The following is a 12,736-nucleotide window of genomic DNA, read 5'->3' on the forward strand; positions in this document are numbered from 1 at the left end:
AAACATAGTTGCATTGGACTCATCAAAGTTATGGGTGAACACTTCATCATGTTTTCATAAAAGTTACCGACTCCACTGAGTTGTTCATTTTATGGTTCTCTGAGTAGGCTTGAGGAAAAAGGGACCTGTAATTGGTCTAGTCTGTTGGATCCATCATACATATTGTCTTAATTCTGACTTTACTTGATTATGTAAACAACCTTGGAGAATTTCATGTTCCTTCAACTCCTAGCAATGCTCTTAAAGTTAAATGTCTGTTAAAGTTTACTTAGTTGGCATAATCAGGCTCCTGTATCGAGCTGTGAGCAATTTTTTGGATTGTATCTGCTCCTTAGCTGTAGTGTAAACTGTTGTATATGAGCAGGTATTGTCTTCACTTTGTAAATTTTTGTTTGATGACCTTGGAGAATTTCATGATTACAAGGGTTTGCTATTTCAATTGAATCCAACTCGAAGTTTTTCATTTCTTTTATCTGTAGATACTTATGGATCACTGCAATTATTGTGCTACATTAACAAACTCAAGTTTTTGTTGGGCCTATTCTTCTAAATTTTTTTGGTTCCAACATGGGAATGTTTATTTGGTCCATCTTGAAGAGGAATATGATAAAAATCTTAGTTCTTCTCTGCTATTGCACATGTCTCTTCTTCAACATAACTGCTTCAGCGAGGGGTATTTTTGTCTTTCCATGTGCCCTTTGTTGCGTTGCTTGATTTCATCGGAATTTCTCAGCTTGAGCTTCTTCTCTTCCCCTGCATGAAGCTTTTCTGTAGTGGCTTGGGAAATGGGCTTCTGGGTTTGGTGTAATAATTTCTTTTTCTTTTCCTTTCTTTGGTAGGAATGGCACCAGGTAGCCGCTTGTGATGACACTGTTTAAAACATAGCCCATTTTATAACTTATTTGAAGTTTAGCCATACTTTACAGTTTACAACCTCCCCCGCTTCTTCTTCTGAAGTTATAACTTCAAACCCATCTTTACAACTTTGATTCTGAGGCGACTAAATTTAAAACGTTGGGCAATTCAGGGAATACTATTTCGTGTTTTCTCCTTGGGCCAATTATCAAAGAGAGATGGCTTCAGTTGAAATTTATAGCCATGTTGATGACTTATGCTACTATTATACTCATTGGTTCGAATAATTTAGATATATATTATGTTGGACCCATTAAAAGAGAACATTCTTTACTATACGTTTATTTGTTTTCAAAGTCATTAAAATTTGAGATCTCTAATTTCATCCTTTGTTTTTTAATGTGTTGCATATTCACTTGAACATTTTTTTCCCCTCTAAATTGGAGACGTCATCATTATATCACTATTCTAAGTTCATGAATCTCATGATATTTCTAAGGAACTTTAGACTACTTTGTGGTTTCTGTACCGGTATTTCACATTACAGAAGAAATTAAAGTCCCCTCCAATATGAGTTGTACAAGAACAAGAAAAAAATATTAATCAGCAGTTAAAAAGAATTGAAGAAAAAGATTTTTAATAAATAGTAATAGTATTTGTTTGTTGGATAAAGGTGGACAGAGATTGAGATTAGTCTATACACCGCATTAAAGATGTTTGGGAGTATTGTACCAAGAAGGAAAATGATGCATCAATACTCTACCAGACAAAATCTCCTTATGGACCTTATTGTCACTTTGTGCCTTTTTTCTATTTTCCTTCTTTAAATTATTATAGTGTACTCAAGATATTGCTATTAAAATTTGAATTTAATTACCTTGATATATTCTTTCCAATTATATATCAACTTATTTACATAGACAATTTTTTCCCATTCTGATTCTAGTTGGGAGTGAATGGGACATTTCAATGAGCAAAACGCGATGAGAATGACCTAACAAAACATATTAATGAATTTTGTTCTTTTTTCATCTCATCAATATTTCAAATATATATTTGAGCTGCGTATATTAATACTTTATAGTGTAGTTTAATTTATATACAAGAATATATGACGGTGAAAATAAATCTCAGTTGGAGGCTTCTATTTGTCATATTACAAATGGAGTTTTGGAATTTAGCTTCACAAATTTGTAGACACTAGACAAGTGAGGTTCTTACACTACATAAGACAATTTTGTCACCAACTTGTCATGATTAATAGCTGTTACATTTACCTACTCCTCCACCTTTGCTACTATTATTTGGAACATTTAGGGCAAAGTAAGTTTAATTAAGAGATGCAATTTTCTAGCCAAGTTTAGTTTAGTATACAAGACCAATATATATCCCCTTTAAGGTGAATTACTTGTACCTCTTCTCTAATACAGAAAATTTAATTTAGTGGGACATATCCTTCCGTTTATTCATTACTCATCTAATTAATTATTAATATATATACTTTGATCTAAAGATACACTGATTTATAATTTTTTTTGAGTAATAATTTTCAGCAGAAATATAATTGAACACCACATGAGGTATTAAGTTAAACTCATTGATCTTGAAGTTTGTTAGCAAATTAATTTTAGTAGTAAGATAAAAGTGATATTTGTCCTAATTTCGATCTCTATCTTATATTTAATTAAGACATCAATTTCTTATTTTTATTGATGCTTTCATTTTCTTTTTGTTGGTGAAACATCACCAAATAAAGGAGGAGGAAAGAGCAACGACGACGATAAGCCTTTTGTGTAAGGGACATATATGTATGATTTTGTGTAAGCTAAGGGACATGCACGTTTTTGTGTACCTAAAAAAACTTGAGGGACATGCATGCTTTTGCAATTTATTGGTACCATCTTAATAATTCATGTAGCTATATAGCCATCTTGGGTTGCTTGCATTTTCCGTCAATTATGAAATTTATGTACAACAACAACAACAACAGATCAAACGTGATCTGATAAGTGGAGTCTGAAGAGAGTAAAGTGTACATATAATTTACCCTCATCTTATGTAGGGTAGAGAGACAATTTTTGATAGATCTTGACATGTGTGTAAAACAGGGGCGGACCTACAAAGGGTCAAGTGGGTATATGAACCCACTTGGTTGAAAAATAACACTGTATATTTATATATATTTGATCAGTTTTTAAAATTTTATATGTATATATTAACTTTTGAACCCATTAACACAAGTGTGACCCTTGGCAGAGTGGTGAAAAAGGTTCTATTTTCCCAGCCAGCCCAAGTTCGAATCCCTGGTGCCACGTTTTAATTTTATTTTTTATATCNACATATCAAACGTGATCTGATAAGTGGAGTCTGAAGAGAGTAAAGTGTACATATAATTTACCCTCATCTTATGTAGGGTAGAGAGACAGTTTTTGATAGATCTTGACATGTGTATAAAATACTCTGATTAATCAAGAAAAACATTTTCAAAACCAGTGAAGACGTGTTGGTGCCTGTGCAAATTCAGCTAATTTGAATCATGATCATGCCTTCACCCATTTAACATAGGGTAATTCTAAATGACCAGAAAATTTGGCAAGAATTTGGTCAGAAATTTAAGAAAATTATAATATCTTTTTTATTTTAAAATAAACTGATCTTTTTTTCCATTTTTTAGTTATAAGGTATTAAAGTTAAAAGGATAAAAATGTTTAAAATGGTAAAATACCATTCTGGCCAAAAGGATTTTTTCCTAAACAATAATGTTAAGACTAATTAATCAATCTGACATAACTCTAATTATATGTTTAATTTTCTTTAGTTTGTCAATTGTTTCTTTATTTACGTCTTGTTTTCAAAAAACAGAAGAAGGGAATTTAAGGATAAAAAGATAAAAGCCAAAAAGAAAAGTTCATTAATTTTGCTAGAGTGAAATTTCCACTAAGGTATAGTTCAAAATTGAGAAGGCGGAAGCTTCGAAGAGGGAAGGACCACTACTTACTAACGTTCCAAGCTTTTTGTTTCGGGAGATTTAGTTTTATAGCCTTTTATAAATTTATTTTTAATTTTTTGTATTGTTTGAGATATTCATTTTTACTTTTAAGAAATAGAAAATGCCATTTTCTTTCCTTAAGAATATATTCGATCGACCACTTTAGTACCAATGGCAAAAGAATTAATGAATCGAAAATTAAAAATTAATATGAAAGAAGAGGAGTAGAAATCAGAGTACAAGTTTTAAATTGTCTGGCGTGTAAATTTTTATATACTCATTAAATCTTTTTGACAAATTATATGGTGCTATTATACATACATATTTTTGGCAGCTGAGGTGGAGCAAAGGTTATATATATCGTGATTATAATTCTATTAAGTTATTGAGTTATAAACTAATGTAATTTGTGTATATAAAGTGAATAATTCTTAAGATCACAAATATAGAGTTCGGACCAAAGTTATTACATTCGATCAAACAAGATCCTTAGCTTAGACCCTGTTTTTTTTGGTATGTGTGTACTTGAATATATATATTTATATCTGATCAAACCTTGCTAATTACGTATTGTATTTACGGATTTTTAAAAAAAAAATTGTTGCGATTACAAAGCCTTAACAATTTGTAATCAACACTAGTGTATATATATTAAGTGTATCACATGTATATTACAATTAGTTTTTTGTTATGGATTTTGTTGAGATGATTGATGTATGTTTTGAGAAGAATATGAAAATGTTTAATTAGAAGGCTAAATATAATGGTCCCAACTTTGAAGCAAGCAAGTAAGAATATAGTAGTGAACAAAGAAAGAGACAATAGATCCAGCTGTGATTCAAATTCCTCTTAATTCATATCTATTTTCCTTTTGTCGACTATATAGTATAGTATTATATGTTTTTTCTTCTTCTCACGTTTAGTCAATTCATATTCCTATTGTTACAATGCTGTTGGTCCATTTCCTTGCATGTGTTTCTATCCATTTCATAAAATTGGCTCTTGCTTATACACTTCTTCTCTTCACATACACCTAATTATACCAAAAGGGAATGAATAAAACTTGCCATCAATATGCCTTTCTTAATATTATTATTTTTCTATGTTATGTCTCGTGAACCTTTTCAATATAGTACGAATTGCTAGTTTCCGTTCATAATTTTGTTATCTTGTTTTATTGTTACATAACAAATAGGGCTAGCTAGAAGCATGCATGTTATGCGGCTACAATGACACTTTTTTGCCCTCTCTTCGTTCGGGATAGGAGGGCTAGTGAACACGGGGAAGAAACAGGTGAAAAGTGTTGTTCATAATGGAAATTAAGATATTATTACTTTGCCTCTTTGTTGGACTACTAACGCAAATACAATAGTCTTGGTCTCCCTGATCAGGCTTAGAAACCAATTTGAATTTGAATTTGAATCTTGCCATGTCACTGATTTTCAATCGTAGGCATTTTGTTAGAAAGTTAATGTGCTAGTCAAGAATTAGGTTGAGGTGGCAAGTGGCTTAGGGTCTATTTGGATGGACTTAAAAAAAGTAACTTATAAGTCAAAAGGTAAAAGTCATAAGTAGATGGTACCCAATTTTTGACTTATTTTAAAATTATTTTGGCCCAAAAAATGAATGCTTAAAAGCACTTTATAACTTTTCCAAACACTTCCAAAACTAAAAACTACTCAAAAATCAAAAACACATAAAAATAAATTAATCCAAATGACACTTAATCCCATAAGAGAATGCTTTTTTTATGCCTTGAGTTTGGGTGTTAGCCACAACTCATATTCTTTCAGTAATTCTTCCCCTTGTTCATTCTTGGACGTACCCATTAACTTTACATCTTTTCTTTAGTGTCCAAACGAAAAAAGAAAGTAAACGGTTGAAAGTATCTATTCTTTTATTGGTTCATTTAAATTTGTGATCATCACATTAGAATACAGTGTAGGTTCTCATTTTCCATTAATTAAAACAAAATTCTGACAAATAAACTATAAGGAAAAAGGAAAAACTAGAATAAATAAAAGAAATAAATTCTTTGAGTAATAGTTCTCACAGTCTGTTTGGATAATGTAGGAGGGAAAAAAAAGTAGCTAGGAAAAATGCATTATTCTTCATATTTACTTTTCCTCCACTTTCACCATGACTTCTACAACTTTTATTTTGAATCAATAGGGTAAAGTAAAGGGAAATAAAAGAAAAAAAGTGAAAAGGGTAAAAAAGAAAAGTAAAAAAAAATATAAGTTTACAAACTTTAGGTTCCAATTATGTGCATGGAAGTAGACAAAAAATAAGAATCTTGATGAAAAAGAAAAACAACATAGTAAGAAAGAACAAGCAAAGTATATATATATGTACTACTACTTTAATTTGAGTACCAATTAGGTAAGGTTAACAAAAGAGTACAGTGAACTCAATTGAATTATTTTAATTATATGATATTTAATCTATTAACTTTATATTTTATTTTAGCATTATTAACATAGTAATACCTAAATCAAACGAAAAAATGTGAAAGATAGGAACATGTTTTACCCTCAGCAAATATTGACTGGTCCAATTAACGAAGCAATACGTACAAGCAGCAGTATACAAAACGATCACGTCAGCAGTGTACAGACTCCCATTACATAATTTGCACTTTCCCTTTGTTTCTTTGTTAAGAATATTAATAAGACCATTCACAAATGTCTCTAGTTTGGGGTGGGTTGGTTATTAATTATTTCCCTTCAGTATTTTAAATAAAAAGTAAGTGATAGAAAATATTTTTGTTAACAAAATAATAGATAATTTTAGTTGAACATTTATATTTTCGTATCATAATCTGATATAAATTATGCTTTTAAAATATATCACGTTTTATGCTTAATCCTAGTTAAAGAACTTATGTTGATAGAGGCAAAAGTTCAAGTAAATACCCACAACTTAAACTTTTACGTTCAAAACTTATATATATGATCAACAAGGCAAATTTTTCTCTAAACTAATGCCTAGCGAAATTATAATTAGTTCATAGAAATACTACACATTTTATGCCGCAAAACTTGTATCGAGCGCGAGATAAAATTTCTCTAAACTTATGTCTAGCGAAATTAGATCATAGATCAATAAAAGTAATTTGATCCACAAATTTTTATTAAATGAGTAGCAGAGACAAAAAATTAAAAACATCATATTTATGGGCAAAATAATGCAAAAACTTCTATTAAATAAAATATGCCAAAACCAAATAATGGTTACCTAGTACCCCAAAACACACACGTTATCCTTTTGGCAACTAATATTTTCAAATATGCATATATGGAGAAAATACTCAAAAGGTGAGAAAAGTAATTTGATTATTATTGTTTAATTTTTTTAAATTGGAAAGAAAAGGAAAAGGTAAGCAAGAAAAGGAGAGATGCATGATATTGTCCACCCACAACAAATTGAAATTCTTATCAATGATGTTTAGGGAGCATGAAAGGATGGAGGTGGGCAGCTTTAGCTTTATCAACTATTATAGTACTACTTTTCTCTTTTATATAAAATATATATAAGTTTGTTTCTTTGGAATGACAGTCTCATGAAGCGTGTAAAATCATGTTATTTTTAACTACTCCAAACAACATATAATAGTGTGCTACTCCATAGTGGAATCAATTAAAGTACATTCATCATGCCCCTCTTCCCCAAGTAATCAATCATAAAGGTAGTAAAAAATGTTGTGTGGGTAAAAATATACTTTTACATAAACAAAGTTAACTATATATAGCTATCCATAATAATAAGTAGAAATAATATTCTTATGAAATAATTATTTTAAGGTTGAATATATTGACAATCCTTTATATTTGTAAGTAAGTTTTATTTAGATACAATTCAAATTATATTATTTTTCATTCAGTATTTAAATATAAGATAAAGTGTTTTAATGAGACATTTTTGACTCATATTTTGAAGAAGAGTTTGCGCCCGTTCACAAACCTCTAAGTTAGTCGCATTAAATATTCCTTCTATTTTAAATTATACACATCAACATCAATAGGAACATGTACGAGGTCTTACAACTTATTATGTCTAATGTGTATAATTGAAGTGCGTAACATATTTTAAATGATTAATGTGTCTATGAAATGGGTACTTGAGAATATACACAAAAGCTTCTTTAGAAATTTGAGTCGGGAGTATCTAATATGAACATTTTATCATGTGTACTTCATGTGCTCAATTGAAACACATCACACTAATTTACCTATAAATTTTAAAAATCTCGACATATTCTTTCTTATTTAAAATAGATAACGTGTTATAACATGTTAAATTACATTTGTAATAACGCAAAATATATTTATCTGGTAAAAATAATAAAAATAATTGTTATAGCCAACAAAGATACCCCTCATCATGGGCGTGGTCTTGGGTCCCTAGCCTATGTGACTGGTCAGTTCACCAAACCCATTATCAATCTCTAGCCTAATTTTCTTGAGATTCCCACATTCTTAGCCTCTTTTTAAAACATAGAATTATAAAAAACAGATAAGTTTTTGGGATTTTGTTGAATGGCCAAACTCAGGGAATGTTGGATTCCCTTGCAAATCCAACTCCCATAGCCATTACTTGCACTCTTACACATCCCAAATGTTTGTTCCCAATTTTTTTTTAAAATAAAATATTACTACTATTGCACATAATAAAGCTCATATGATAATGACAAAAAATAACTTATTTCTAAGCCATAAGTTAGCTAGTGACTGACTCACCCATGAGGAATTTTTGGTCTTATTATAGCTGCACATTAGACTAATGCTTTTGCTTATTTGTCTTCAAAGAGTGATTTTGATTTAAGCTTAAAAGAACGGTCCATTAGAAAACTTGTCATTTCTATGTCTATACTTCAAGACAAAGTTCTTGATTAAGATAGTAGCAATTAGATTTCCATTTAAACTAATGGTAAAACTTAATAGTATATTCTTTTTATTAACGTGGTTTAGTTAACCCCTCCTTGACGAGCTACTATCTTTGTTTCCTTGATGACTCGAACTCACAACCTTACAAAAATGGTTACAATTTGAACAATTCCCTCTAATCTGTTTTATTAATGTTTAAGTTTTTTTTAATATATTCTTTTCCTCACAAAGGGTCTGTGTCCCCAGTGACAGGCATGCTAAGTTCTCCTTTTTACAAAGACTGCTTTTTTTTTCTTTCCATGGAGACTGACAAGACAGTAATAAAATGATTTTCTGGCATACAAAAGCTATAGTATTGTTCTCAATCTAAAAGACTATTAGAAGAAAGAAAATCCAATAGAGGGATTTGTCTCTCTGGTATTCATTTGAGTTTCTGTTTCTTTCTTGAAATTTAATGGAAAAGAAAAGAGAGATAAAGGTTGCATTCTTGTATGTGGCTACATTCTTGGCTCTTTGGAGTTCTGCAGCAGGATTGCTTTCTCCTAAAGGTGTCAACTTTGAAGGTAATTAGTGTTATTTTGATAAAATTCTGCATAATGTATATTGAAAATACTAAATTTTCATCTGGGATGTTCCTCTTTTTTTTTTTTCCCTCAGTGCAAGCTTTAATGGCCATAAAAGTTGCTTTGAAGGATCCTCATGGGGTTCTTGATAATTGGGATAGTACTTCTGTTGATCCATGTAGTTGGGCTATGGTTACTTGTTCTTCTGAGAGTTTGGTTATTGGCTTGTAAGTATTTCTTGCAAAGATGAAATCTTTTTCTTTGTTTGTGTCTTTGCAATTCAAAAGTTGAATTATTTTTTTTACCTTTCTGTATTATGCAGAGGGGCACCAAGCCAGAATCTGTCTGGTACTTTTTCTCCTAGCATTGGCAATTTGACAAATCTTCAGATTATGTGAGTTACTAAAATCAGTGATTTCAACCTTTCTTGATTGTTTCTGTTACTTTCTTGAATAACCATTTTTCTTCTTCTTTTGAAACAGATTGCTGCAGAATAACAATATAACAGGACCAATCCCAAAAGAAATTGGAAGGCTCTCAAAACTTCAGACTCTTGATCTTTCTGATAACTTCTTCACTGGTGATATTCCTGTTTCTTTGGGACACTTGAGTGACCTCAAGTACATGTAAGAATCTTAACAGAGAGCCAATTCTCATACTAAACTTCAATTTTTATGCTTCATTTTTTCTATCTTCCAACAGTTTCAATATCAGTTTCCTTATATTAATTTGTTCAGGAGGCTCAACAATAACAGTCTATCAGGAGAAATTCCAGTCTCATTAGCCAACATGTCACAGCTTACTCTAGTGTAAATCCTTATTGCTTTACTTATCTTTTTCCTTTTATCCTTTTCAAAACTTGAGATTGATTTTGGTATTTAACCTTTTGATTCAGGGACTTATCCTTCAATAACTTGAGTGGACCGGTACCTAGGTTCCCTGCTAAGAAATTCAAGTAAGCTAATTAACAGTTTATTCATGTCTTGTTAATAGAAAGCTGGAATGTTAAGAATAATTTATGTTGTTCTGTGACTGTAGCATTGTTGGAAATCCATTGATCTGCGAGACGGGGTCTGAGCCAGACTGCTATGGAATGCAATTGCTGCCAATGTCAATGACATTGAATGGTTCAGAATGTATGCATTATAGAATGTCATTTTCCAAATCTAACCATATTTTCTTACCTGTAATTTCTGATTTTGCATTTCTTCTGTTTCACCTCACTTAATTGCTCCGTGTTTGTTATCCAGCTTCGCCTTCTGGGAAGCAAAAAGGTCATAAAATCGCGCTTGTATTTGGCTCGACTCTTGGTTGCATTTTTTTGCTCGTTCTTGGAATTGGACTCTTTCTATGGTCAAGGCATAGACACAATCACCAAGCCTTTTTTGATGTTAAAGGTTGGTCATCTGTTCTAAACTCAAGCTCAATGTTCTCATGAAAGTTATGATCATTGCTTCATACTCATTTGTATAATTTGCTATTGTTAGATCGGCATCATGAAGAAGTTTCCCTTGGAAATTTAAGAAGATTTCAATTCAAGGATCTCCAAATTGCAACCAACAACTTCAGCAACAAAAACATTTTAGGAAAAGGTGGTTTTGGTAATGTTTATAAAGGCCATCTCCCAGACGGTACTCCTGTGGCTGTAAAGAGGCTAAATGATGGCAATGCAATTGGTGGTGAGAAACAATTCCAAACAGAAGTCGAAATGATAAGCTTAGCAGTGCATCGTAACCTCCTCAGGCTCTATGGATTTTGTATGACACAGTCGGAGAAGCTTTTGGTTTACCCTTTTATGTCCAATGGTAGTGTAGCTTTGCGTCTAAGAGGTAAAAAAAACATATGAAATTAGCAAAGTGGCATTTCAGATATCTTATTTGTCTTTTGCTGAAATATAGTCCATGTTACTTTCTATAGTAAAACCTGTGTTGGATTGGGGAACAAGGAAGCGAATTGCTATAGGAGCTGCTCGAGGACTGTTATATCTTCACGAACAATGTGATCCAAAGATAATTCATAGAGATGTTAAAGCAGCAAATATATTGCTCGATGACTTTTGTGAGGCGGTTGTGGGAGATTTTGGGCTGGCAAAGCTTTTGGATCACCAGGATTCACATGTCACAACTGCTGTGCGCGGTACAGTAGGGCATATAGCCCCTGAATACCTGTCAACAGGACAATCATCTGAGAAAACAGATGTGTTTGGATTTGGGATCCTTCTACTTGAGCTGATCACAGGAATGAGAGCTATAGAATTTGGAAAAGCAGCTAACCAAAAGGGAGTAATGCTTGATTGGGTAAGTATCAATTTGACAAGCCTCAAATAAGTTTAACACTTTCTATATTTGAAAACTATTTAACTTTAGACTTCTCATTTTACCCTTAACGACATGCTCTTATAGTCAGAGAAATGTTTTTGCGACATTGTATATATCCTGTAAAGTGTAACATTTGGTTTACATTATATCAGGTTAGGAAAATTCATCAAGAGAAGAAACTTGATGTCCTTGTTGATAAAGATTTGAGAACCAACTATGATCGAATCGAGCTAGAGGAAATGGTTCAAGTTGCTCTGCTTTGCACACAATATCTTCCAGGACACAGACCAAAAATGTCTGAAATCGTTCGAATGCTTGAAGGTGATGGACTTGCAGAGAGGTGGGAAGCATCCCAAAAATTTGATGGTAGTAACAAGTACAAAACTAAAGAGCTATCCTCATCCGAGAGATTTTCAGATCTCACCGATGATTCTTTGTTACTTGTACAAGCCATGGAGCTGTCTGGTCCTAGGTGAGCAAGTTAATTACACATATTTATAACTACAAAACGTAAAATTTCACACGTAGAGAGGTAATTTATTAAACTATATGTGGCAATGTATAGTAATGAACCATCAAAGATTCAAAGAACTTTGATATGTTCTGTTATTTTTTCGTTTCTTTATTGTATATGTTCATCTAATTTCAATCGAGAGTTCCATTTTTTTCACCTGTATTTGTAGTTTAGACAATGTTGTAATTTGAAAAATCTGAAATGAACTTTTAAGCATTATAGTGTGCTTTTTACGTCATTTGGCTTAGTAATTAGTACTAATTAGCATGCCATAATAATGATTAGCAACAGCTATTGAAGATGATAATGGAATTGCTGGTGGAGAAGCTAATGATTTTTGAAGCTTATTCTTTAAGAAAAAGTTGCTAGCTACCTAAGGTAGAACTATAGTTTATATTTTAGTGCAACGCACGAAGCCACACTAAAGACATAATAGATGTAAATATTCATAATAGCAAGGAATCCAAGAAAACACAGTGGTCCACCATAGAAATTTCTTATTGATTTATTAGCCAATCGCAAAAATGTGTTATCAAGACGAGTGTAAAAATCAAATGAAATACATAAAACTAAACAATTATCGTCTACTATAACAATGAGACCTCTCTATA

At 31.7% G+C, this 12,736-nt stretch overlaps 1 protein-coding gene across 1 annotated transcript; it reads left to right on the forward strand.

The window, feature by feature from the left end:
• Nucleotides 1–8,963: 8,963 nt before the first annotated feature.
• Nucleotides 8,964–12,264, forward strand: LOC125848605 (protein NSP-INTERACTING KINASE 1-like). Its single transcript, XM_049528494.1, has 11 exons — nucleotides 8,964–9,293; nucleotides 9,388–9,520; nucleotides 9,616–9,687; nucleotides 9,776–9,919; nucleotides 10,031–10,102; nucleotides 10,189–10,248; nucleotides 10,332–10,429; nucleotides 10,544–10,690; nucleotides 10,781–11,122; nucleotides 11,211–11,590; nucleotides 11,764–12,264. Exons 1-11 carry the CDS (start codon nucleotides 9,185–9,187, stop codon nucleotides 12,085–12,087), a joined length of 1,881 nt encoding a protein of 626 aa, XP_049384451.1. The 5' UTR covers nucleotides 8,964–9,184; the 3' UTR covers nucleotides 12,088–12,264.
• Nucleotides 12,265–12,736: the final 472 nt, after the last annotated feature.

This window comes from Solanum stenotomum, chromosome 12, assembly GCF_019186545.1.
Source record: "Solanum stenotomum isolate F172 chromosome 12, ASM1918654v1, whole genome shotgun sequence".
In the NCBI taxonomy this organism is placed as follows: Eukaryota; Viridiplantae; Streptophyta; class Magnoliopsida; order Solanales; family Solanaceae; genus Solanum; species Solanum stenotomum.

Bases quoted from the DNA above. Each gene is read 5' to 3' on its own strand.
- LOC125848605 (XM_049528494.1), top strand. From the start codon at position 9,185: ATGGAAAAGAAAAGAGAGATAAAGGTTGCATTCTTGTATGTGGCTACA. The intron at 11,123-11,210 runs GTAAAAAAAACA...TACTTTCTATAG, and splicing joins TGTAGCTTTGCGTCTAAGAG to TAAAACCTGTGTTGGATTGG. The intron at 11,591-11,763 runs GTAAGTATCAAT...ACATTATATCAG, and splicing joins AGGGAGTAATGCTTGATTGG to GTTAGGAAAATTCATCAAGA.